This window comes from Apodemus sylvaticus, chromosome 5 (assembly GCF_947179515.1).
Source record: "Apodemus sylvaticus chromosome 5, mApoSyl1.1, whole genome shotgun sequence".
Classification (NCBI taxonomy): Eukaryota; Metazoa; Chordata; class Mammalia; order Rodentia; family Muridae; genus Apodemus; species Apodemus sylvaticus.
The window spans coordinates 95,076,496-95,104,323 of NC_067476.1; the positions used below are offsets into that span (position 1 = coordinate 95,076,496).

The 27,828-nt window shown below is 40.9% G+C and overlaps 2 protein-coding genes across 3 annotated transcripts in view; one reads left to right on the forward strand and one right to left on the reverse strand.

Annotated features, from left to right (window-relative positions):
• The window catches only part of Aven (apoptosis and caspase activation inhibitor), a 138,628-nt gene extending 114,970 nt beyond the window's left edge, over positions 1 to 23,658 (forward strand). For both annotated transcript variants that reach the window (XM_052183174.1, XM_052183175.1), the window contains 4 exons: positions 12,177 to 12,247; positions 20,282 to 20,377; positions 22,156 to 22,492; positions 23,217 to 23,658. In XM_052183174.1, coding sequence (XP_052039134.1) covers positions 12,177 to 12,247; positions 20,282 to 20,377; positions 22,156 to 22,492; positions 23,217 to 23,332 — 620 coding nt within the window. In that variant the 3' untranslated portion in view covers positions 23,333 to 23,658. The remainder of the gene's footprint in view (positions 1 to 12,176; positions 12,248 to 20,281; positions 20,378 to 22,155; positions 22,493 to 23,216) is intronic.
• Positions 23,659 to 23,782: 124 nt separating this feature from the next.
• Positions 23,783 to 27,828, reverse strand: part of Ryr3 (ryanodine receptor 3) — a 410,215-nt gene continuing 406,169 nt past the window's right edge. The window contains 3 exon segments of the mRNA XM_052181674.1: positions 23,783 to 24,594; positions 25,406 to 25,457; positions 27,487 to 27,587. Coding sequence (XP_052037634.1) covers positions 24,499 to 24,594; positions 25,406 to 25,457; positions 27,487 to 27,587 — 249 coding nt within the window. The 3' untranslated portion in view covers positions 23,783 to 24,498.

The following is a 27,828-nucleotide window of genomic DNA, read 5'->3' on the forward strand; positions in this document are numbered from 1 at the left end:
CTGAATTCCCAAGGTATTGTATAGACCTTACATTGCAGCTAGTAGGAATAGTAATGGCATCAAATATGAATATTAGTTGTGAATTACAAATAATAATTTGGGTTGTTTTTAATATTGACATTAATATGACATCTTCACAGTTATAATGTTCTCATTTGTAACTTTATTCCTTTCATTATTCTATCACATTTCATGTTCTAGGAACACCAGTGCTTGCAGGGCCCTGAGTAGCTGCATTTCCCTTCTGACTTAGGCTCTGCTTTTTATTACATTTTCCTAGCTCTTCCCCTCTGTCATCTTTCAAATCAGGCTTTACCTTATTCTAGGAAGCCTCCTCTACCTCTGACGCCTTGGGTTACCTTCTCCTCCTCAGCTGTATGAACCTTCTTTCTGTCTTTCTGTAGTTGATTATGATTCATGACCTCACTTCTGGTGGGCATTAAACAATTGAGATTTCTTATTTGGAGCAACACCCTGTCATGTCTAACTGTATGTAGTTTTATTGAATGAATAAGTAAGATTCTTTTACTATAATCATTTTTTTCCTGTGTAAGCATTGACATTTTTTGTTATGTTTGGGCTGTGTGCATCTATTGTTAGTTTGCTTTCTTATACCAATGTTTTTAATCAGCTGAGATAACCACCAAAGTTAGCATTGGTGGTATCAGGGTCAAAGTTAGTGCTGAGGATGTTAGGTTATGGAGGAAATATAAATAAACTTTAGGGAGACAAATTTTTATGTATACTATATATTATATATTTTTGTTAGCATACAAAATAATGAGTTTATGACATTTAAATTTTATCAATATCATGTATTATATATGATATGTGGGGAGAGTTACGCACATACCATGGCACATGTGTGGAGGTCAGAGGACAGCTTCGTGAGTCATTTTCTTTTTTCACCTCTAAGGAGATTCAGAGTATTGAACTCAGGTCATCAGGCATTTACACACAAGTGCTTTTGTCACCGAGCCACCTCCCTGGCCTCATTATGACAATGTGTGCATGTCAATCATTGTACCTTGCTTTTATTTGTGCCCCTATTGTCCTCTCCTACTTCTTTCTGCCTGAAGTTCTTTGGATTCTATTCAGGTTTCTCAGATTATTTATTCTTAGAGTGCTGTGCCAGGGTTTGATGTTGGCTTTCTTATAAAAATGATTGATCTAAAAAACTTTCCCATGCTACAGAGTCAGTGATAGCGAGCTGTGATAGAGTCAGCACCAAGTGATGATAGAATCGTATTTCACCAATAATTTGAAGGGAAATGACCGCATTCTGAGTTCCAGAATGCCAGCAGCAGCATCCTTCTCTCAAAGCCCCGAGCTCTTCAAGACTCTGCCTCCCTGGCCCCTCCACATACCCCATGCAGATGAGACTTGGTATCTAGGGGTGCTGGAAAGATAGGTGCATCCTATATGTAACACTCGATGTGGACATTTGATGCTCAGGGGCTTAGGGGCCCCCAAGGCTGGTGAGAACCCTGATTGTAACTCATGGCTGGGCAGGGCAAGAGATTTTGATTACCTTTCTTGCTTAAATAGCTTGACCTAACTTTTAATGGCTTGGATTGTCTCCTTCACTTTAACAGTTTTAGGTACTGTTCTGTTTTAGGTTAAACACTGAAGGGCATCCATATTTAAAATGGTAAACCTGAAAATGCTAAAAGTTAAGAGTGATAAGAATTTTTATGCCTTATAGGCTGAGCTTGGCTCTTTTCCTGGATTGACATGTGTAAGTTTGTGGACTTAAGAATTACTCTGGTATTTCCAAATATTGCAATATTTCACAGATGAGGAACCTTCAGAGAGAACAACTAGGGCCTTCCATCTCCATGGCAACCATTGTGGAGATCATTGACCTCCTGTTCCCTGTGGGACCTTTGTCAGCCTATAGTGTTCATGTGTGATTTATTAGACTCTGGGTCCTGGTTGACGTTAAGGGATGTCTGTAACAAGGGGGCAGGGATGGGGCTTCCAGTGAAGGGCTTGTCCAGAGCTAGTGAAACATGGGATATGCGTCAAGTCAGTAGGTGCGTATGTGTTGTTGTAAGTGGTATCTAGTAACTCTACTAGTGCTTAATATGATCCAGCCAGCGCCCCCCCCCCAGTAATTGAGACTGAGTCCTTTTGATTTTAAAAATCAGCACAATTACTGAGTGATTAATCCCTATTCTATTTTTCTGTAGACTAGACTAGCTAATTCCCCACTGCACTCCCCAAGTTACTTGCTGTTTGAGTCTCAACCAGGCTACTTTTGTTCCATTAGCCTATCCTAAGGATGCACTTCTGGCTACATGGCCACGGTCCATCTCAGCAGGGTGACCTCTGCCTTTCTCAAGTCTTTCTCCCCCACCTTCTCCAACCCCCAGCCTAGTAACTGAAGCCCTACCTACTTCTGTTTTCCCTAGTAATTGACTGTAGCCACATGCATTTAACCATGCAGAGGAGATTGGCAAGCAAAGTTTGTATAACATTATTTGTTATATGTGAGAATGTACTCATGGGGCTGTAAATAGATTTTGGAGGCCAGAGTTTAGCATTTGTATACACAGCACATGACAAAACCCCAATAGGTATGGTAATTCCAAAGCCAAACAAACAAAAATATCATAGTAGCTACAAGGATGCCATTTGTGGGAACTGCATGACCGTATGATATGAATGGGGTGTGAAGCTTGAACAGATTTCCACTTTCACCATCTGAGTTCATGTACACCCAGGCTATGCTGTCCAAAGGCATGGTTTTCAGGTCTACTCTGTTCTTTAGAGTTTGACCTGAATGTCCAGGCTTTCTGATTGTGTTAAGTGCCTTTGTTTCATTAATGGGACTGAAAGGAAAACTTGAAATCAAAACAGTGTTATCTGCGACAATGTGACAGACTTGAAAGCATCCTGGTTCTGGAGGATTCTAGCAAGCATGGTATTCATTTTGCCTAGGGTTACATGACACCTGTTGTCCAATTTTGGGGAGTTAAGCAGAATGAGAACCCTGGACATAAATCCAGTGATGGGCTATGTGGGCCTCTTCAATTTCACCAACACTGCCATTGTGGGAATATATAGATTCTATAAGAGCTCATTTATTTGAAAATACTCCAGGTATTATTTCAGAAGCCTGTGGTGCTTTCCAAAACAAAGCTATGTTTATTTCTTAGTTTAGGTTTTCATGTCTTCAAATGTCATCAACATAGCAAATATTGGGATACCAGATATAAAATATTTATTTATTTTTATTTATTTACATTTCAAATGTTATCCCCTTTCCTGGTTTTCCCCCCAGAAACTCCCTATCCGATCCCCCCTCCTCCTGCTTCTATGAGGGTGTACCCCAACCAACCCACCCACTCCTGCCTGCTCGCCCTCCCATTCCCCTATACTGGGGCATTGGGCCTTCACCGGACCAAGGGCCATCCTCTGCTACATATATGGCTGGAGCCATAGGTCCCTCCATGTGTACTCCTTGGTTGGTAGTTTAGACCCTGAGAGCTCTGGTTAGTTGATATTGTTGTTCTTCCTCTGGGTTACAAACCCCCTCAGCTCCTTCAGTCCTTTCTCTAACTCCTTCATTGGGGACTTTGTGATCAGTTCAATGGTTGACTGTGAGAATCTACTTTTGTGTATGTCAGGCTCTTGCAGAAAGCCTCTCAGGAGACAGCTATATCAGGCTCCTGTCAGCAGACACTTCTTGGCATCCACAATAGTGTCTGGGTTTGGTGATTGTATATAGGATGGATCCCTAGGTGGGGCAGTCTCTGGATGGCCTTTCCCTCCGTCTCTGCTCCACATTTTGTCTCTGTATTTGCTCCCATGAGTATTTTGCTACCCCTTCTAAGAAAGACTGAAGGACCCACACCTTGGTTTTCCTCCTTCTTGAGCTTCCTGTAGTCTCTGAATAGTATCTTAGGTATTCTGAGCTTCTGGGCTAATATCTTTTTATCAGTGAGTACATAGCATGTGTGTTCTTTAGAATTTCATGAAGTCGTTTTTTTTAATAGCTGAGTAGTACTCCATTGTGTAAATGTACCACATTTTCTGTATCCATTCCTCTGTTGAAGGACATCTGGGTTCTATCTAGCATCTGGCTATTATAAATAAGGCTGCTATGAACATAGTGGAGCATGTGTCATATATGTTGGAGCATCTTTTGGCCAGGAGTGGTATAGCTGGGTCCTCAGGTATGTCCAATTTTCTAAGGAACCACCAGACTGATTTCCAGAGTGGTTGTACCAGCTTGAAATCACACAAACAATGGAGGAGTATACCTTTCTCCACATCCTTGCCAGCACCTGCTGTCTCCTGAGTTTTTGATCTCAGCCATTGTGACTGGTGTGATTTGGAATCACGGGGTTATTCTGATTTGCATTTCCATGATGACTAAGGATGTTGAACATTTCTTTAGGTGCTTCTTGACCATTTGGGTTTCCTCAGTTGAGAATTCTTTTTTAGCTCTGTACCCCATTTTTAATTTGAATGTTTGGAGTCTAATTTCTTGAGCTCTTTGTATATATTGAATACTAGCCCTCTATCAGATGTAGGATTGGTAAAGATCTTTTCCCAATCTGATGGTTGCCGTTTTGTCCTATTGACAGTGTCCTTTGCCTTACAGAAGCTTTGCACTTTTATGAGGTCCCGTGTGTCAATTCTTGATCTTAGCGCATAAGCCATTAGTGTTTTGTTCAGGAAAATTTCCCTGTGCCCATGTGTTTGAGGCTTTTCTCCACTTTCTCTTCTATTAGTTTCAGTGCATCTAGTTTTATGTGGAGGTCCTTGATCCACTTGGTCTTGAGCTTTGTACAAGGAGGTAAGAATGGATCAGTTTTCAGTCTTCTACACACTAACTGCCACTTGAACCAGCACCATTTGTTGAAAATGCTGTCTTTAAGTGACCCCAAAAATTCTACCAGAGAATTCCTAAACCTGATAAACAACTTCAGCAAAGTGACTGGATATAAAATTAACTCAAACAAATCAATAGCCTTCCTCTACTCAAAGGACATACAGGCTGAGAAAGAAATTAGGGAAATGACACCCTACACAATAGTTACAAATAATGTTAAATACCTTGGTGTGACTCCAACCAATCAAGGGAAAGATCTGTATTACAAGAACTCCAAATCTCTGGAGAAAGAAATTGAAAAAGATCTCAGAAGATGGAAAGATCTCCCATGCTCATGGATTTGCAGAATTAATATAGTAAAAATGGCCATCTTGCCAAAAGCAATCTATAGATTCAATGCAATCCCATAAAAATTCCATCTCAATTCTTCATAGAGTTGGAAAGAGCAATTTGCAAATTCATTTGGAATAACATATTTCCAAATTCATTTGGAATAACAAAAAACCCCAGGATTTTGCAAACTGTTCTCAACAATAAAAGAACTTCTGGGGAATCACCATCTCTGACCTCAAGCTGTACTACACAGCAATAGTGTGTGAAACTGCATGGTATTGGAACATAGACAGGCAGGAAGATCAATGGAATAGAATTGAAGACCCAGAAATCAACCCACACACCTGTGGTCACTTGATCTTCGACAAAGGAGATAAAATATTTATAGAGAATTTGTTTTCCTTCTGTGGAACTGAGAGAATTCTAGCAAAAGTGGACAGAGCTTTATTAGTTAATAAGAGAATAATTGATTAATATAATAATAAATTCTGGGCTGACAGATCTTAGCATCTGCCCTTAAGAATATTTAACCTTTTTATAGATTCCCTTAGTTCTGTTTGGTTCTTGGCCAAAAATAGCATGTTGTTGACAAAGGAAAATTCAACTGGAAAAATATTTGCGGAGATGAAAATTTTCTTTAATTCCACTACCCTAAGAGATAATTGATCTTAAAATAGATATATAGTTGTCATGGGTCATTTTATTAGTATTGGAGATGTGATATATCATATATATCATATTCATATTTTGCAAGTTGATTTTTATATAATTGAGACAATAGTTATCTTTCAGGGCCAATACTACTAGATTATCCTAATTTTAAAAGGTTTTTCATAGAATGTTATGTATTTGCTTTACAAATAATCAAACACAATATAAGCCTAGCTGAAATACTGGTTTCTGTTACCGAGTCTTGTCCTGGTACCACGCAGGGACCATCTAGGCACCATCTAGGCACCACGCAGGGACCATCTAAGTACCATGCTTTCATTCTCTCACATAGAGGGTGGGTAAAGGCTTTTCTCATCGGCACCTCTCGGAGATTTATTTCATGGTCATCAGTTTTACTCAGGGAATCTCAGAAATCAAAGCAGTGTGCACTGCTTAAAACACTATTCACTGTATTCATTTTTGTGTGTGGTGTATATGTGAGTGGTGCATGTGTGTAGAGTGTGTGTGTGTGTGTGTGTGTGTGTGTCAGAGAGAATGTGCAGAGTCCAGAGGAGGATGTTATATGTGCTGTTTTATTACTCCTTGCCCTAATTCCTTGAGACCAGGCTGCTCACAGGACTTGGACTTGACTGTGTTTTCGTTCACCTGTCTTGCCAGCAAGCCCCAATGATTTGCCTCTCTTGTGCATTCAGTGCTTGGGTCGAAGAGTGCATAGCTAGCATGGTTTTTAGGTGGTTTCAGATGTATCTGAATTCCTGTCCTTGTGCATATACAAGCTCTTTACAAGCTCCGCTGAGCCCTCTCCTTGACTTCTTTTTCATTATTTTTTAGAAGCCCTCGCACCTGTAATAATCTAATAGTTGATTCTTTGCACAATTACTTGATTTTGAGAAAACTTTTTATTTTGGCTATGGAAGATAACTGGAGTTGGCAATAGAGCAAAGACTTTGAAAATATAACAAAATTTCTGTCTCACATCTCAGCTTTTATTGTATGTATAGAAACTCTGTCACCAGAGCAGAATGATCTGCAGCTTGTAAGTGGGGCTGGCTCTGAACACGATATCCTCCATCCTCAGCTGTCCTCTGATAGTATGGGCACAGCACCACTGCCACTTAAGCTTTTTATATAAAAGGAGTGTGGGACCTCTCACTTTGTACCATTTCTACCACTCCTCCTCCTGCTGCTTTAGCAGATTCTGTAGATGTCGCTTTTAGGAAGTATGTGTGGCTTTGGTAGGCCTGCCTCTGCAGTGGGACGTGGGGCATTGTTCTGCAGCCTCCAGAACAGCCTTAGTCTCCCATTGTGCTTTAGGATGTTGCATGAGGATCCAGTGAGGCTTCGTGGAGTCTTTGTAAGTCAGGAAGCTTGCCATTGGTGCATTCCCTTTGTGCTGGTGCAAAGTTGAGCATGCTGTCACTTGCTGTACAGTACTCCTTAAAGAAAGGCCTGGTTGTCCACAGCCTCATGTCTGATATATAAGAAAGGAACACATGGGTGATAACATCATTCTTCCTATGTATGCCACAGTATGATTTAAAAGGAAGAATTTTAATTAACTTTTTTAAGAAGAATTTATATTCTACGGCTCTCAGTTTGGAAATGCTCTTTAAAGTGAGAATGAGGGGTTAGCTGTTGATAGGTACCAGAGCTCCTCTCTTAGCAAGTGTGTTATTTGCAATTAGCCTCTATGTGCTTCATCAATGAGGACTATTTAAATGTAATTCTTGTTAATTATGTGTGAGAGAGAGTGAGAGAGTGTGTGTGGGCAGAAGGGGTTCGGAGAGGGGAGGGAGGGAACGTGTATGTTCCAGCACATGTAAGAATCGAACTCAGGACAGGCCTGCACAGTGAAGTGCTTTTCCCAAGACTGGTAAAGGCTGCTTGCCCTGTGAAGTCTTAAATTATATGATTGTGATATTTACTGAAAGCAGTATGTTTTAGATATCTCATTTTTCCATAAAATTTTCATTTCATTATGCCGACTTGATTTTTCTGTGGGTTAAAACAGACTTCCTGAGTGTTATTGTTTTTTAATTTTAGCTATTTGTCTATGAAGTTTAACATGGGTTATAAAACGTCACCAGTATGTCAGTCTCTGGATCTTTTTCTACTGTGTTGTGTGTTTTTCATTATCTTTAATAAACAGTGTGTGTTAAATAAACAAGCTGTAGGTAGCATTGGGCTGTTGCGCTGCTCAGACTCCCTGCACAGATTTTCCTTCTGCTTTGGCTGCAACCTTAGGCTTGAGCTCACAATGGCATCTAACATAAGAGTTGCTCCTGTATGCATTCTGTCCTGCTTCTAGCATGCAAGACCTGTGGCCCTACCTGAAAACCTTGACTTTGCAACTCTTGTCCCTCCATGGCTCTAAACTCCAGTTTGTGCCCACCCATGTGGACAATGGAGGCACTCCCTCAGCTTCATTCCACCTGGGATGTTGATTGCAGCCTCCACGATCCCCTGAGGAACTGACAGGTGCTCAGAGTGGAGAGCAGCCCCAGAAGGGAAGGTTCAGCTGTGTGCTCTGCCTTCTTCAGGTGGAATTTGTGGGGGAGGGCAGCTCTTCTAGATTTTGGCAAAAAGGCTGATTTACAAGTTAGTCAGTCATTATTAAACTCTTGTTGGCATTTAAAAGTTTTGAAATATTGAAAATAAGTACAGCATGCCTTATTGAGCCTTATCCTGATTATAATTGTAATCTATGAGGTTTTATGAATACACACACACAAACACACACACAGAGACACATGCATGTGTGTGTGTTCAAGAATGACATAAATGGCTGTTGAAATGGTTTAGTCAGCAAAGTGCTTCAAGCATGGGAACCTGGGTTTTATTCCCAGAAACCACATAGAAGGAAAATACTGAGTGTAGCAATACATACATGCAGTCTGAGTGTTCGGATGGGTGGATCCCTCAGCCTCACTGGCCAGCCAGCCTGTGCTGCTCGGAGAGTTCCAGGTCGGTGAGAAAGCTAGTCTAATAAAAAGGTGGGCGGCCTGAGGAATGGCACTTCTGGCTTCCACTTATGTGCACACATGTGCACCTATGAACACTCATGTACTCTTCCCTACACGATAATGACAAAAACAACATTCAATAAAGCAGTCAGCTGCTGGCTAATTTTGAAAATCCTCCAAGACTGACTTTTAATGATATATGTTAGGGGCTACCTTTCTTCATCTAGAGTTCTCTTGTCCTATTTTTCTCTTGGGTTGCTATATTCTGAGAGGCTCTCAGAAGCTGTTTATATATTAGAAACAATGGCCCTTTGTGCTGCAAATACTTGTTACTATGTCACTTATGAGTTTTGTTTTTATTGTCATAGAAGACTCAAAATAATTTTATATGTTAATTTTTATGGAATTTAATTTATACCCCTTTAGCTTCTAAATAATAAAAAGTTCAGCCTTATATGTTATTCTGCCTTTCCCAAATGTCTATATCTTTGATCCATACAAAATATGTTTCGGGTATCAGAATTGAGATGTAGGGATATAGTCTTAATTTTACTACAAGCTAATCTTGTGTTTTAACCCTAATAAAGACTGATTTTGCACAGATAATGATGTTCTTCTGATGTCTGAATATCCACATACCTGCATCTCTTTGATGCTCTTCTATTTTAAGAGTAGCTCTCTATTTTATTCATTTTAATATTTCATTCATTTAAATCAAGTAGACAAATTCTTCCCCTTTTGAAAAAGAATACTTAGGACAGATGTGATGTGGTACATGCCTTTAATCCTAGCACATGGGAGACAGTCAGGTGAATCTGAGTTTGAAGCCATCTTTGTCTATATACTAGATCTTCCTCTTCCTCCTCTTCTTCCTCTTCTTTTTCTTCCTCCTCCTCCTCCTCTTTGTTTTCTTTCATTGGATTGCATGGTGGATCTCTGACTGGCCTAGGATTTGCTGTGTAGACCAGGTTGGTCTGGAACTGGAGTACCACTTGCCTCTGTGTCCCAAGTGCTGGGACTAAAGGTATATACCACCTTTATAAGATTGGCTGATGTGCATACTTCTTGAAGAAAAAAAAAATGAGGCTTATGGATATAGCTCTGTGGTATAGTCTGTGCCTAGCACACACAATGCATTGGGTTCCGCCCCTTCACTGTCAAAAGAACAGAAAGTTGGTTCTTCCCTACTCCTTTCTGTTTTGCTTTTTCTGTCACCCACACTTTGTAAAACAATTGCATTCTTGTTCTTTGTTCTTTATTTAATAATGAAGGTATTTTAAGACTTCCACTTTTTCTCTGAGAATTCTGCTCCAGTCTTCTGGGTAGATTTGTTTTAGCTTATAACTTGTTCCTGAATTATAACTCCTCAGTTTCACTTCTTCTGATAAAAAGTAATGTGGGTAAAAATGATGTTGTCCAGGCACTTAACATGGTAGGCGTAGAGCATCACAGTAGAAGCATGCACAGATGGACAATAAAACTTCATTTTCAGAATTTTGAAACATCAAATCAGCTTGCTAACAATGAAAGTATTGATTTTCCCTGCCTTTGGTTTTTCTCTTGCATTTGATTTTACACTATGTTAATGCGCATTTTAGGCTGGTGGATGTAGAGTCTTTTCCTTTTTGACTTCCTTTACCCCAACTGCCTTAAATGAAAGAAAAGAATAAATTCTGTGGTTGTATCACCTGGCAGGTAGCACACAGGAAGAAGTGAGTCTGTGCTGAGTTTAAATTCAGGTAGGAGAGGAAGAGGGAGAGGCTGGGATTGTCGGTGTGAGGGGATGAGAGTACTGAAGTATCAGACAAAGATACAAAAGAGCCTTCCTGGGAGAGAGAAGGAAAATGAAGTGGAGCTAAAGTTTAGATCCATGTGGAAGCTAGGGAGAGAATTCTTCATGTGTAAATGCATTGTTAATACAAATTCTCCCATGTGTGTCTATGCACAAAGCAAGTATTGTGGCAGAGCACAGAGCTTGCTGCCCGCCATCATTTTCCCTGCTTCCTTATGTTGCCATCATACACCCTGCTCCCTTACCTCAAGAGCTCGGAGAAGTGCACTCTGGTTGATGCAGTGGTCTAGTGCACAGTCTTCGAGTTTGCTTTGTGTTTGCATTGAGACTAGGTGAAGGTTGGAATGCTAATGGGGGTTTATAACATACAAGGGAGACTGTCTGTTACATTGTGGGCCAATGCAGTGATGCTTCCTTCAGTCTCTTCTCTTCTGCCTTGTCCCCCCCCCCCCGCCCGCCAATATAAATATAAGCTTCTTTGAATACACTGAACAGAAGAGATGGAAGTAGACTAGATATGGGTAAATGGCCATGTGTGCGCACTTTTTAACTTGATCCTTAATGTGTGGGATAGTGCTTTTTTTAATATTTGATATATTCTTTATTTACATTTCAAATGATTTCCCCTTTTCTGGATCCCTACTCCCTGAAAGTCCCATAAGCCCTCTTCCCTCCCCCTGTTCCCCCATCCACCCCTTCCCACTTCCCTGTTCTGGTATTGCCCTATACTGCTGCACTGAGTCTTTCCAGAACCAGGGGCCACTCCTCCGTTCTTCTTGGACATCATTTAATATGTGGATTATGTCTTGGGTATTCAAAGTTTGTAGGCTAATATCTACTTATCAGTGAGTGCATACCATGATTAATCTTTTGAGACTGGGTTACCTCACTTAGTATGATGTTCTCCAGCTCCATCCATTTGTCTAAGAATTTCATGAATTCATTGTTTCTAATGGCCGAATAGTACTCCATTGTGTAAATATACCACATTTTTTGTACCCATTCCTCCGTTGAGGGACATCTGGGTTCTTTCAAGCTTCTGGCTACTACAAATAGGGCTGCTATGAACATAGTGGAGCATGTGTCCTTGTTGCATGCCGGGGAATCCTCGGTATATGCCCAGGAGTGGTATAGCAGGGTCCTCTGGAAGTGTCATGCCCAGATTTCTGAGGAACTGCCAGACTGATTTCCAAAGTGGTTGTACCATCTTGCAATCCCACCAGCAGTGGAGGAGTGTTCTTCTTACTCCACATTCTTGCCAGCACCTGCTGTCTCCTGATTTTTTGACCAAATCAAAACAACCCTGAGATTTGGTCAGAATGGCTAAGGGTTAGTGCTTTATTGAGTAGAAACTAATGAAATAAGTGTAGCTGTGAACAGCATAGACCAGTGCCCAGATGTATGACTGGATCCAGGATAGTGGGAAGGTTAGCTACTCAGAATGTCACTTGTGATCGAAAATGGGAAATTGGAAAGACTTGGTGTTTTCTGTATAAAATTATTTGTGTGTGTGTGTGTGTGTGTGTGTGTGTGTACAGATATCTATTACATATATTTTTTCCCTTATTTCTAGGGGACTCCTTTTCACAGTTCCGATTTGCTGAAGAGAAAGAATGGGATGGTGAAACTTCATGTCCAAAACAGGTAAGACAAGTGTGTCTTGAATGCTGGTTTGCTCTTCTCAAGGCCAGGGCACCAACCCCTCTCCCCCCCACCTTTCCATTGTTGTAGAGATAAAGTCATTATCTGTGTGAAGTAGCTGTAATCCATATTCCTGTTATTCCTGGTACCTGCCCTGGAGAGAAAGTGTACAGGGAACTAGTTGATAAGGTCCTTCAAGCTTGAGTTTATTTGACATCTGATATATTGAATTAATCACAACATCAGTAAGAAGTTAATGGTTATGATTTTAACACAATAGATTACTTTGCTATTTGCTTTTCTTTTTTCTTCTGTTTTTTAAATTTTTTATTAGATATATTCTTTATTTACATTTCAAATTATTTCCCCTGTCCTGGTTTCTCCCAAAAAATCCCACAACCTATCTTCCCTCCACCTGTTACCGAATCAACCCTTTCCTGCTTCTCTATCCTAGTATTCCCCTACACTGTGACATTGAGCCTTTCCAGGACCAACGGCCTCTCCTTCATTGATGTCCAACAAGGCCATCCTCTGCTGCCTATGCGTTGGGAACCATGAGTAACACTATGTGTACTCTCTGGTTGATGTTTTGTCCCTGGGAGCTCTGGGAGTACTGGGTGGTTCATATTGTTGTTCCTCCTTCAGCTCCTTGGGTCCTTTCTCTAGTTCCCCATTGGGGACCTTGTGCTCAGTTCAATGGCTGGCTGAGACTGTCCCCCTCTGTATTTGACATGCACTAGCAGAGCCTCCCAGGTTACAGCTATATCCAGCTCTGGTCAGCAAGTACTTGTGGGCATCAAGAATAGTGTCTGTGTTTTGTAACTGTATGTGGGATGGATCACTAGGAGGGATAGTCTCTGGATGGTCTTTCCCTTAGACTCTGCTCCACACTTTGTCTCTGTATCTCCTTCTGTGGGTATTTTGTTCCCCCTTCTAAGAAGGACCAGAGTATCCATACTTTGTTTCTCCTTCTTCTTGGGCATCATTTGATATGTGAATTGTGTCTTGGGTATGCCAAGCTTCTGGGTTAATATCTACTTATCAATGAGTGCATACCATGTGTGTTATTTTGTGATTGGGTTACCTCACTTAGGATGATATTTTCCAGTTCTATCCATTTGCCTAAGAATTTCATGAATTCATTGTTTTTAATAGCTGAGTAATATTCCATTGTGTAAATATACTACATTTTCTGTATCCATTCCTCCATCAAGGGACTTCTGGGTACTTTCCAACTTTTGGCTATTATAAATAGGGCAGCAATGAACATAGTGGAGCATGTGTCCTTATTACATGCTGGAGAATCTGCTGGGTACATGCCCAGGAGTGGTATAGTGGGGTCTTCCAGTAGTATCATGCCCAGTTTTCTGAGGAACTGCCAAACTGATTTCCAGAGTGGTTGTACCACCTTGCAGTCCCACCAGCAGTGGAGGAGTGTTCCTCTTTCTCCACATCCTCGCCAACACCTGCTGACTCCTGAGTTTTTGATCTTAGCCATTCTGACTGGTATGAGGTGAAATCTCAGGGTTGTTTTGGTTTGCATTTCCCTGATGACTAAAGATGTTAACATTTCTTTAGGTGCTTGTCAGCCATTCGATATTCCTCAGGTGAAAATTCTTTGTTTAGTTCTGTACCACATTTTTAAATAGAGTTTTTTAGCTCTCTGGAGTCTAACTTCTTGAGTTCTTTGTATATATTGGATATTAGCCCTCTGTTGGATGTAGGGTTGGTAAAGATCTTTTCCCAATTTGTTGGTTGCCATTTTGTCCAATTGACAGTGTTTTTTGCCTTACAGAAACTGTAATTTTATGAGGTCCCATTTGTTAATTCTTGATCTTAGAGCATAAGCTTTTGGTATTCTGTTCAGGAAATTTACCCCTGTGCCTATGTGTTCAAGGCTCTTCCCCAGTTTCTATTCTATTAGTTTCAGTGTGTCTGATTTTATGTGGAGGTCCTTAATCCACTTGGATTTGAGCTTAGTACAAGGAGATAAGAATGGATCAATTTGCATTCTTCTGCATGCTGACCTCCAGTTGAACCAGCACCATTTGTTGAAAAGGCTTTTTTCCATTGGATGTTTTCAGCCCCTTTGTCGAGAATCAAGTGGCCATAGATGTGTGGGTTCATTTCTGGATCTTCAATCCTGTTCCATTGACCTACCTGCCTGTCACTGTACCAATACCATGCAGTTTTTAACATCATTGCTCTGTAGTATTGCTTGAGGTCCAGGATACTGATTCCTCTGAAATTCTTTTACTGTTGAGAATGGTTTTAGCTATCCTGAGGTTTTGTTATTCCAGATGAATTTGAGAATTGCTCTTTCTAACTCTATGAAGAATTGTGTTGGGATTTTGATGGGGATTGCATTGAATCTGTAGATTGCTTTTGGCAAGATAGCCGTCTTTACTATATTAATCCTGCCAATCCGTGAGTACAGGAGATATTTCCATCTTCTGAGGTCTTCTCTGATTTCCTTCTTCAGAGACCTGAAGTTTTTGTCATATAGATCTTTCACTTGTTTGGTTAGAGTCACCCCAAGATACTTTATATTGTTTGTGACTATTGTGAAGGGTGTTATTTCCCTAATTTCTTTCTCAGCCTGTTTTGATTATAGGAAGGTTACGGATTTGTTTGAGTTAATTTTATATCCGGCCACTTTGCTGAAGTTGTTCATCAGCTGTAGGAGTTCTCTGGTGGAGTTTTTTGGGTCTCTTGAGTATACTAACATATCATCTGCAAATAGTGATGATTTGACTTCTTTCTTTCCAATTTGTATCCCTTTTGTTGTCTAATTGCTCTAGCTAGAACTTCAAGTACTATATTGAATAAATATGGAGAGAGAGGGCAGCCTTGTCTAGTCCCTGATTTTAGTGGGATTGCATCAAGTTTCTCTCCATTTATTTTGATGTTGGCTACTGTTTTGTTATACATTGCTTTTACTATGTTTAGGTATGGGCCTTGAATTCCTGTTCTTTCCAAGACTTTTAACATGAAAGGATGCTGAATTTTGTCAAATACTTTTTTAGCATCTAATGAAATGTCCATGTGTTTTTTTCTTTTTCTTTTCTTTTTTTTTTATTTTCTAAATTCTTTGTTTACATTTCAAAACGCTTTCCCCTTTCCCAATTCCCCCCTCCCCATATGTCCCATAAGCCTTCTCTACACTCATACTCCAATCACCTTCCTCCTTTTTCTCTGTCCTGGTACTCCCCTACAATGCTGGATCAGGCCTTTCTAGGATCAGGGCCCTCTCCTTACTTCTTCATGGGAGTCATTTGATATACTACTCGTGTCTTGGGTATTCAGAGCTTCTGGACTAATTAATATCCACTTATCAGTGATTGCATTCCATGTATATTCTTTTGTGATTGGGTTACCTCACTTAGGATGATATCTTCCAGTTCCAACCATTTGCCTACAAATTTCATGAATTCATTGCTTTTAATTGCTGAGTAATATTCCATTGTGTAAATATACCACATTTTCTGTATCCATTCCTCCATTGAGGGACATCTAGGTTCTTTCCAGCTTCTGGCTATTATAAATAAGGCTGCTATGAACATAGTGGAGCATGTATCATTATTACATGCCGGGGAATCCTCTGGGTATATGCCCAGGAGTGGTATAGCAGGGTCCTCCGGTAGTGTCACATTCAGTTTTCTGAGGAACCTCCAGACTGAGTTTGTTTATGTAGTGGATTACATTGATGGATTTCCTTATATTGAACCATTGCTGCATCCCTGGGATGAAGCCTACTTGATCTTGGTGAATGATTGTTTTCGATATGCTCTTGGATTTGGTTAGCAAGAATTTTATTGAGTATTTTTGCATGGATATTCATAAGGGAAATTGGTCTAAAGTTCTCTTTCTTTGTTGGATTTTTGTGTGGTTTTGATGTCCGTGAAATTGTGGCTTCATAGTACGAGTTGGGTAGTGTTCCTTCTGTTTCTATTTTGTGGAATAGTTTGAAGAGTATTGGTGTTAGGTCTTCTTTGAATGTCTGATAGAATTCTTCACTAAAACCATCTGGTCCTGTGCTTTTTTTGATTGGGAGACTTTCAATGACCACTTCTATTTCTTTAGGGGTTATGGAACTGTTTAGATGGTCTGTCTGATCCTGATTTAACTTTGGTATTTGGTATCTGTCTAGGAAATTGTCCATTTCATCCAGATTTTCCAGTTGTGTTGAGTATAGGCTTTTGTAGTAGGATCCGATGATTTTTTTTAATTTCCTCAGTTTCTGTTGTTATATCTCCCTTTTCATTTCTGAATCTGTTACTTTGGATACTGTCTCTGTGCCCTCTGGTTAGTCTAGCTAAGGGTTTATCTATCTTGATCATTTTCTCAAAGATCCAGCTCCTGGTTTTGTTGATTCTTTGTATAGTTTTTGTTGTTGTTGTTATTTTTACTTGGTTGATTTCAGCCCTGAGTTTGATAATTTCCTGCCTTCTACTCCTCCTGGGTGTATTAGCTTCTTTCTTTTCTAAAGCTTTCAGGTGTGCTGTTAAGCTGCTAGTGTATGCTCTCTCCAGCTTCTTTTTGGAGGCACTCAGAATTATGTGTTTTCCTTTTAGCACTGCTTTCATTGTGTCCCATAAATTTGGGTATGTTGTACCTTCATTTTCATTAAATTCTAAAAAGTCTTTCATTTCTTTCCTTATTTCTTCCTTGACCAAGGTATCATTGAGTAGAGCATTATTCAGCTTCCATATATATATGGGCTTTCTGTTGTTTTTGTTGCTATTGAAAACCACCCTTACTCCATAGTGATCTGATAGTAGGCATGGGATTAGTTCAATATGCTAATATCTGTTGAGGTCTGTTTTGTGACCAATTATATGTTCAGTTTTGGAGAAGGTACCATGAGGTGCTGAGAAGTTATATTCTTTTGATTTATTTTGAAATGTTCTATAGTTATCTGTTAAATCCATTTGGTCCAAAACTTCTGTTAGTTTCACTATGTCTCTTTTTAGTTTGTGTTTCCCTACCTGTCCATTGAGAAGAGTAGGGTGTTGAAGTCACCCACAATTATTGTGTGAGGTGCAATGAGTGCTTTAAGCTTTAGTAGTTTCTTTTAAGAATGATGGTGCCCTTGTATTTGGAGCATAGATGTTCAGAATTGAGAGTTCTTCTTGGTAGATTTTTCCTTTGATGAGTATAAAGTGTCCTTCTGTGTCTTTTTTGATGACTTTTGGTTAAAAGTCAATTTTATCTGATATTAATATGGCTACTCCAGCTTCTTTCCTGGAACCATTTGCTTGGAAAATTGTTTTCTAGCCTTTTACTCTGAGGTAGTGTTTGTCTTTTGACACTGAGATGAGTTTCCTTTATGTAGCAAATGCTGGCTCCTGTTTGTATATCCAGTCTGTTAGTCTATGTGTTTTTATTGGGGAATTGAGTCCATTAATGTTAAGAGCTATTAATGAACAGTGATTATTGCTTCCTGTTATTTTTGATGTAATTTTTATGTTTGTGTGGTTATCTTCTTTTGGGTTTGTTGAAAGAAGATTAATTTCTTGCTTTTTCTAGTGTGTAGTTTCCCTCCTTTTGTTGGTAGTTTCCATTCATTATCTTTTGAGGGGCTGGATTTGTGGAAAGATACTGTGTAAATTTGTTTTTGTCATAGAATACTTTGGTTTCTCCATCTATGGTAATTGATAGATTTGCTGGTATAGCGCCTGGGTTGGCATTTGTGTTCCCTTAGTGTCTGTATGACATCTGCCCAGGATCTTCTAGCTTTTATAGTCTCTGGTGAGAAGTCTGGTGTAATTCTGATAGGTCTACCTTTATATGTTACTTGACCTTTTTCCCTTACTGCTTTTAATATTCTCTGTTTAGTGCATTTGGTGTTTTAATTATTATGTGACAGGTGGAATTTCTTTTCTGGTCAAATCTATTTAGAGTTCTATAGGCTTTTTGTATGTTCATGGGCATCTCTTTCTTTAGACTAGGGAAATTTTCTTCTGTAATTTGGTTGAAGACATTTACTGGCCCTTTAAGTTGGAAATCTTCACTCTCTTCTATACCTATAATTCTTAGGTTTGGTCTTCTCATTTTGTCCTGGATTTCCTGGATGTTTTGGGGTCAGGAGCTTTTTGCATTTTCTTTGACTGTTGTGTTGATTCTTTCTATGGTATCTTCTGCATCTGAGATATTCTCTCTCCTATCTCTTGTATTTTGTTGTTGATCCTTGCATCCTAGGTTTTCTATCTCCAGAGTTGTTTTCCTTTGTGATTTCTTTATTGTTTCTACCTCTATTTTTAGATCCTGGGTGGTTTTGTTCAATTCCTTCACTTGTTTGGTCATGCTTTCCTATAATTCTTTAAGGGCTTCTGCCTGTTTACCTGTGCTCTCCTGTATTTCTTTAAGGGAGTTATTTATGTCCTTCTTGAAGTCCTCTATCAGCATCATGAGCTGTGATTTTTAAATCCAAATCTTGCTTTTCCTGTGTGTTGGGGTATTCAGGACTTGCTATTGTGGGAGAATTGGGTTTGGATAGTGCCATCTTGCCTTGATTTCTTTTAGTAACATTCCTACGTTTGCCTTTTGCCATCTGGTTATCTGGTGTTAGTTGGTCCTGTTGTCTCTGGCTGGTGCTTGTCCCTCCTGTGTGCCTGTAAGCCTGCCTCAGCACTCCTGGGTGACTGGCTCTCACCTGGCACAGAGTGCTGTGGCACTGCCTAGCTCCTAGGTGTAGGTGGGGTCCTGGTAGTCCGTGTTCCAGCTGTTCTGACACTCAGGTATTCTCTGCATTTCTGGCTGTAACAGCCTGCTCAGTCACAGGAGTGAAGATGGCGGGCTCACCTCTCTTCTGCTTATTTATGTCAACCTTTTCCATAACATTCCTTTATTGCCCTGTACCTTTATTATGGGTCACTTAGTAGAATAAACATACAAAATAAAAACAGGTATCATAGAAGGCCTTCAGTCAGTCCTTAAATCACAAAGGCTGTGTTTGTTCAAGAGTATGGAACTGATTAGGTGCTAAATACCCACTCCTTCCCAACCCTGAGGATCTGTAAGAAAGGATTTCACTATTTCCCAGTCCAACCTTGAACTCATGTTCCTCCTATGTTTGTCTACCAAATGTTGAGATTATAGGCCTGTACACTGTATGGTACTGCTATGTTAAGAATTTTCTCACATTCTTTTGTGGTGGGATGCAAGCGCATGCCTCTCTTGTCTTTCTCTGTCTGTCTGTCTGTCTCTGTGCGCGGGCATGTATACAGCCTCAGAAGTTGATATGAGAACTTTATACATGAATACTATATATCCATATTATTTTTCTATTCCTCCAACTCCTCCTTTACTTTTATCCCCTCTCAAATTATGACCTTTTGATGTTACTGTTTTACACAGACACAAAACACTACTGAGTCCATTTCCTGTTGCTTCTATGAATATATGTTTAGAGCTGAGCATGTGGGATCAGATAACCTGCCGGGGGTTGTCTCGGGAAAAGTCTGATTCTTCTCTCAGCAGCCATTGATTGCTTATAGCTGCTCTTCATCTAGGGGATGGGACTTTTGAGATATCCCCTATCTACGTTGGCATTCTAATTGGTGGTGTTACTATTTGAATCTTGTTTAGGCAGCTATATTGTTAAGAATTAAGGGGTAAAGCTTTTAGTGCTACCACCTCACTTAGCACAGCTGGCTGGAGAGAGCAAGCTGCTGTTTTCTGATTTGAAAAGAAGCAGAGATCACCCACCAGCTTCTTTGGGGATGCTGGCAGCTCCATGTTACCACCTAATCATCTCCCTTTTCTTCTGCGGAGGATAGGGCAATCTGAGTTTAGGGGATGTTTCTGGTCAGATGCCATACAAATGCTAGTTTTCTTCCAGTTTGAAGGTTAGAGTGTCCACTCAATGTGATGGTGATCACTGTCCCGTGTCTCAGCAAACTGTGGACTCCCTGTTTGGTAGAGAGACATTAAAACTCATTGATTCATGATTGGACTCCCAGTCATGAAGTAACCCCAGGGAATGGCTTTTCATAGTTATTTTATCGTCTCTCTCTTTAAAAAAAACCCCTCTAGAATTCAGCACTCTACGTGGATAGTGAGTCACTGGTTCGAGCCCTTCAGCAGCTGCCTCTTGCGGTCCGGCTTAATGTTGCTTCAGAGTTGATCCAAGTAAGTGCAGAGTCTGCCTGCTGCCTGGGTTGAGGCAGAGGAAAGACCTGAGGGAGGAGTGTAGCCTGCAGGGTGTCTCAGCCTGAGCTTTTCTCGTTTGAACTGAGGCCTTAGATTGAGATGTCATCTTGTAAAGTTTAAAGGAAAAGAATTGTTTGAAGTTATTGTATTGTGTTTTATATATGATACATTTTAATGATTAAATGTAATAGAATTGAATGCAAAAAAGTCTGTAAAGTCTGCCTGTTGACACAGAATATCCAGGTGTCAGGCTCTGAGTTGGCTAGGACTGGGTTTCCTAAGGAAACAATAGGTAAACTGAGGTCTGAAGTATAAGAACACTTGAGCTGCAATGAAAGGAGATGACGACCCAGGCAGATTGGCATTAGTGAAAAGGATCACAGTAAAATTGTGCTGGTGGACTAGAAAGCAGGCTGTGGGATTGGCATGGGTATTCATGGCCATGTCTGTGTGCTCCTGTGCAAAGGCAGAGTAGGGCAGCCATCATCTTGGTCCAGTGAGAGACACTAGCGTAGGCCCAGTAATGATGGTGGACATAACAAAGATGTGACTTCTGTAAGAAGCATTTCAAGGTAACATTAACAGGATGTGGGAGGTCTGGAGGTTGGCAATTTGAAAGATCAGTTGAGGACAGAGTGTGCTTGGACACAGACGTACTGCATCCATAGTCTGTAGGTCAACTGTGCTCATGAGTATCACCTGGGAAGTTAAAAATAAGGAAAACAAAACTTCCAGGTTCTCTCAGAGATCTGTGAGTTGACTGTAGGGTTAGTATAGAGGACCACACTGCCTTTGCTCTGTTCAACTACAATGCTGGACATATCAATCACCCACCAGCTTCTTCAGGGATACCTGGCTACTCCATGGTACCACCTGATCAGCTCTTCTTTCATGCTTATAGGGCTATGCGGAAGTAAACTTCAGAGAGAGCTTTGAGGAGTCACTAGCATTGTGGGTCTTGAAGTAAGAGCAGGGCCACTTGCTTCAGCACACACTGGACTTTATTCTGGACCTACTATGCATTATGGGTCCCTGCCAACCTTGTGGCCTACACCCAAAAGAGAGTTTCTCAGCCTTAAAACTGAGACCTTGTCATAGTCATATGTGAAGTCTTTGAAGCATAGCATAGATAGGGAAGAAAGTATAGATAAGTATGCATAACCATGGAATTGGCATCTATATCAAGTCAGAAGATTTCCAGTTCCTTAGAGGCCATCACACAAACCTTGAGTTCCAATCTGGCCCCATGACTGCCATTACCCTGGCTTATATTACTGTAGTTTTTCCTTGTTTTGAATTTTCTATAAAAGTGACCAAAAAACTTGGCAAATGATCTTGCCCCTTTGTGTCCCTGCACCCAAGCACAGTAAATAGGTCTACTTGGCTAATTTCTTCTTACTAAGTTTTACAGATAGGTGGGTCATTCTTTGTTTCAGCCTTAAGTACCAATTTGAATAGACTTATATGGTACAGTTAGCTTTCAGACTAAAGATAGGAAAATGTGGGCTTTTAACCTCTGAGCTAGTTAGCACATACTAGAGGGGGGGTAGAATGGGAGGCACAGTCCTATGTTTCCACAAAGTCTCCTCATTTGCCCTGGGTGGATCAGGAAGAGAGTTAGAGTTGAGCTCCAACAGAAGATAATTCATGGGCTGTCAGAACTGAGATTTCTACCTATAGTGTTTTGCAGCTTAACTTCCTGTGCTTAGCCAACACAAGGACTCGGTTAAACTCTAATATCATGCTTCTTTTTGCAGACCACAGTTCCTTTAGAACTTCCACAGGTGAAGCCAAGGAGAAACGATGATGGCAAGGAACTGGGCATGCAGTTAAGGGGGCCCGTCTCCGAGCTCAGATCTGCTGCTGGAGGTTGTCCCAGGCCTCTGTGCAGAGACAGTCTAAGGCAAAGCCCTTTAGAGGGTGTGCAGAAAGCATCTTCCCCACCACAGTCAGTGGCAGACCATCTGGAAGAAGAACTGGATATGTTGCTGCATTTAGATGCACCTGTGAAAGAAGAAGACAATAGCTCTCCAGACCAGACATTTCAGGACCAGGAACCAGAAAGAGATGAGCAGGTAGCCCAGGAGGAAACAGGTATGACCTTCATTTCATTTCCCACCCATCTTCTCAAAACATATCCCTCTGTGTCTGACATCGATCCAACCATGTCCCAGGTATCTCTTCCCATGGCAAATCACAGCTTCCTCTGAGCTGACCTTTCTGACAGTTTCTCTTATTCAATATCCCAGGCTTCGGAAGTGGCTGTCAGCCTGGTTGCAGTATTAAAGTTGAAGCTCCAAATTGACCTGCTGTAAAAGCCTTTTCATCGAAGACCTTTTAATCGACTGAACTGGCTAGGAAACTAACTCTTCATACTTCTTGGTATTTGGATTTTAAAGCAAAAGAATGTTTTATAATTTGTGAATATTTTGTGAGCTGGTAGCCCATCTGATGTGATGGGGCCTAAGAGAACTGTCATAACAGGTGCAGTATTCAAGAGTCAGTATGATGTTTCAAAATTGCCTCAAACAGAAAAGGACACTGTGCTATGCTGTTGGCCTTTGTGTTAAAACAAACCCCACAAACCTAGTGAGCAGTGAAATTTATCTTCAGAGTAAATAGAACAAACCTGTAGCTTTGCTTATTTTGTTTAGATACTATTGATTGTATGTTAGGGGGTGACAATGAGAATTTCTTGTTTGTTATTAGAAAATAATTTGTGCTAAACTATATATCCTTGAACATACCCCAAGGATCCTTAACAAACCTCAGCATGAGGACTGATGTGAAGTGGCTAATGTTGTTTCTATTTCCATAGTTCCTGAAAACCCATCTGTGACCAGAGAGAAAAATGTGGAACTTGAGCAGCCAAGCACATCGAAAAATGTCACTGAGGAAGAGCTTGAAGACTGGCTGGACAGCATGATTTCCTGAAAGGGGGAAGAGGGCCTGAAACAGATGTTGGTTGCCTTCTAGTGATGGGCTAATGTACCAGATACCCCATGCTGACAAGTACTGTTACGCTTACGGCACCCAACACCTACCTCTGTGTTTGATGGCATCTGAATACATCTATGAGGCTTGCTTGGGGCTTCATTTTGATTGTTATCTGGCTTAGTCATTAATAGATTTCATTAAGGACAGGGGATGTCACAGTTACATTTGAACCTCCTTCCTGTCAACATTTACAGTTGGTATTTAAGGGAAGAGTCTCAAGCCACAAGGCATGCAGTTGGTCAGAATAAACACCCTCTGGTCTATGGACTTTTCCTTTCTTCGTGAAGCCCATGGGCCTTGTCTCATGTCCCTGACTCCAGCAGTCAGGTCACTGTAGAATAACTTGAGAGTGGCACATGACAAGAGGTCAAACCAAGCACTGACATGTGTTACTTTATTGCCATGGGCACTTCATTTTATTGGAGGAGATTAACCTAAGACATGGCAGCTCCACCACTGACATGGGACCATAAAGCATCACTCAATTTTGGTATAAGATTGAGATTTTTCTGAAATTTCAGTACAGTGCCTTTCTCCAAATAACAGCAGTTGACAAGCTGTTACTGAAGAAATGGTGTGAATAACCTTCAAGTGCAGTGTCATAAAGTAAGACAGAAGAGCAGCACAGCTGTTTAATGGAGTTGTCCTTCTGGAACACAAACATAAAAAACTTGCATAGCTATATCTAAAGAGATTTTTAAGGCACTTAATCGATATTTCAGTTTCGACAAAGTGTTTGTTCTCTAATTCTTTAGCTGCTTAAAGCTTTTCAAGCTGGTTCTGGATACAGTCACTAGCAAGTACCATGGAAAAATTAGATCGCAGGTAACATGAATTGAACATGATTTTGTGTAGTTCTGCCCATCAGTCCCTGGCCGTGATCCTCTTGCATCAGGTGTTCAAGATTTCACATTTCTCTGAGCCATCTCAGTGAACTAGTAGTTTTCAGAACTGAAGCTCTTTTAGCAGTCAGGTGGAGTCCGTGACACTTTGCCATCCTTTGTGCACAAAAGCCAAATCAGTTACCAAATATATTTGTTGTTGTTAAAGTGTAAAAGAAGGATTCTGTTGCATTAGAATTGTAGCTTGTTGTGAACTCAGGTTTACCCGAGCTGATCTTCATATTGCTTACGAAAGCAGTCTCCAGCTGGGAAGAAGTCCCAACACCTTTCCTGGTACATCTTCCACACATAGGATTCCTGAAACAGTGTAAACAAATGGTACCACAATAAGCTAAATACGGTTTGGTTTTTGCTTTGTGAGTTCCCTTAGGAAGACGATGAGAACTGATCTGAGGCATATGTTCTTACTCTGTTCTGCTCAGTTTTGTGAGCAAGAAACCATAGTCATGATCAAGGGCAGGGGTAACCTAACCTGCGCCCCTTCTAGCATATTCGATGCTATGCCAGTTGTAACTGGGGGACTAAAGAATTGAGGTTGAGGGGACCTGAGGCCTGGTCTAGAATCCAAGTGTTTGAGCTGTGAAGTTTTCCTGTCCATTGACATTTGGATTTTGAGTAGCTAGGCTTTTCTGTGTTCTCCACCTTTCTTTTCAAAGTTAGTCACAGAATTCTGTGACACAGCTCCTCACTCATCCTCTCTCCACACCTCCACATTCCTGTTGTTGCCCACATACAAGGCCGCTCTTTCTTATGCTGTCTCTCCCACTGTCTTACTCTGAATCTCCTGCTCTTGTTCCAGCCACCCACTCCGTTTGTCGTTGTCGTTTTCTCTCTGCTGTCCTCCCACCTCCAGCTATTGTACAGAGTAGGTAAGCGCCGTGGCTTGAAATGTCAGTGTTTGTTGAGCAGGATTACCAGGGGAGCTTGGGGAAGAGACTGACATCACCATAGATCTCTTCTCAGTTAGTAACAAAAAAGGTGATGGAAAAATACATCCAAGAGAGGAACAGCTTCAGATAGCCCGTAGTGTACTACTCAGGGTCAAGACTTAGTAAAAGGAAGATGCAACACGAACCTACTTAGTTCTTAGTTAAAAGGAGTTTCTCACCTGACCCGTGTGTTCTGTTTCATCCTTGTTAATCAAATACATCAGAAAGAATCTGAAAAAAAAAAAAAACAAACAAATGGAGGAAAGATAGAGGCTTTTTAAATTAAAAAAAAAATAGTGTGGCATGGAGGGGCTCATGTTTAATCTCAGCACTCCGGAGGCAGAGGTAGGTGAACCTCTGGGTTTGACACTAGCTTGGTCTACAGAACAAGTTCCAGGAAAGCCAGGGTTGGGGGGGGGGCAGGAGGGGGGCGAAAGAGGGAGGGAAATAGGAAGAGAGAAACCAAACAAAAAATTATGTGTGCGTACAAGTGCCAGTAGAATCCAGAGAGGCGCATGAGATCTGGAACTAAGTCACAGGCAGTTGTGACTCCTGTGTGTGCTGGGATCTGAACCCTGGGTCCTCTGCAAGAGCAAGTGCTTTTAATAGCTGAGCAATCTCTTCAGCCCAAAGTACTTTTCACACAAAGCAACATTGTTTACTAAGATAAATTGGAAACAGGGTTTGAAAACTAAGATGCCTTTAAGGACCAGGGAAGCATTTCTAAGAATGATAGAATCTTGTCTCCAACCCAGTGAGGGGAGAGCCTTAGTAACTCCCAAAGACCTAAGCCCACTTGTAAGCTATTTACCACTTAAAAAAAAAAAAAGCCCAACCCTTTACCATAAGATTATCTGTAATTCAGGTTTGAAATCACATATCAAGGATGAGTCAGGAAAAATGTGAACAGTATCTACTTTCAGGTCATGCTCCTTCCAGAAACTTCACTTTTTTTTTTTCATTGTGGAAAACCAGGGAAGGGCAGTGTAGTTTCATTAGCACTAAATTATCTGTATCAAAGAGTTGATACTGAAGTCTGGGGCACAGAAGTCTGGGACACCAGGAGACTGAATCTCAGTTCATTGTCTACGACTTTAGAGATGCTTTCTAGAAGAACCAGTCTCATGCCCTTTAGGAAAGGGAAATGTTATACTGGTTTAATAAAAACAGAGAGAGAAAGTTGAGAGAGGATCATGCATGCTGGCAGAGCCAGAGCCCCAAACCTTGAGTTCTCACAGGGTAGTGCTGTATCTTTATTTTAGGTCCTGGTACACACAGCTTATTTATTTCCACCATACTGAAGACATGGGTCTGGGAAACATGTTCTTCTCCTGGCACATTTAACTGGCAGGTGACCACATGAAGGTGCTGCAGGGTATCATGGAAGGGAATCCTAACACAGATGACTAACATCTCCTTGTCTGTCATTCCCTGCCAGAGAGCTTCTGGGGCTCAACTTCTGTATCTTGACTGAGAGCCCTCTTAATGAGAAATGACTGATAGGCACTCATGATGCTAGGGGGAAAAAAGTTATTAAAAAACACACACACCATCTTTCCCAGGGTTCAGCCTATTCTGTTCTAAAGAGAGAGGGTTCAACAAAATGCTGGAAGAGAAAGGTCAGAGGACAGAATATTCATCCCATTGATCATACTTTCTGGAATTTGAATAATTAGGTTATATAATTGATACACCCCACAAGTGGCACCATATAGGCTGAAATAATCTGAATGAATGCTTTGCCCTAGGAAAGTGAAGTATTCTGTTTGCTTGTTAGTGGCCAGACAGTGCTAACACGGAAACTTTCCCCAGAATAGCCCACTGTCCTGCAGAGCAGACAATGTCTGAAAACTGGCCACAGTTTTATCAGCATGGATCTGACTGCCCTTCCTCAATATAACCTGATATTGTGCTGTGGTGGGGAAAGGTAGAGGTAACGAGCCTTTCAATACTTGGTGGTAAAGGTGGGCATTCTTGAGGGTTTAAAGGGAAATTGCTGGAGATTCCTCTGCAAAAGGGAAATTCCTCCCTATTGCGAGGAATGGGGTCTAGGCATGGATCAGTTGACAGTTGTTCCCAGTGCACAGAGAGAACAACAGGGGCTCCTCCAGGCACCTGCAGCTTCTTTACTGATCATATCTACATATATCTACATATATCTACATATCTTCCAACAGAAATGGAGAGATACTACGAACAGACTGAACTTTGTGACAGAGTTTTTGTCCAAAAAAAGAAATCTTTAACCCAAAATACTTACAGATAATTGGCTAGGTTGTGCTCTTGCAGTGTATGTGTTTCAAAACCATGAGGGGTTGTGTCAAAGTAGTCATTGCCAATGCCACAGATGAAGCATTTAGTCTATTAAAGAGAAAGGCATTAGTACACATAAGAAAAAATGCTAACAGTCAGTTGAATTGGGGACATGGAAAACTTTCTTGTTTGATGCTTTGGGCTATTAGACATTTACTCATGGTCCCACTTGTCTGCTGAAGATAGTGTTCCCTTCCTCCAGTTATAAGACAGAGGCAGCAGGCGTGGGAGGGTGTAGCTCAATCTGCCCAGGGCTGGTAGATTGGTGGAGAGGAAGTGAGAGACAGGC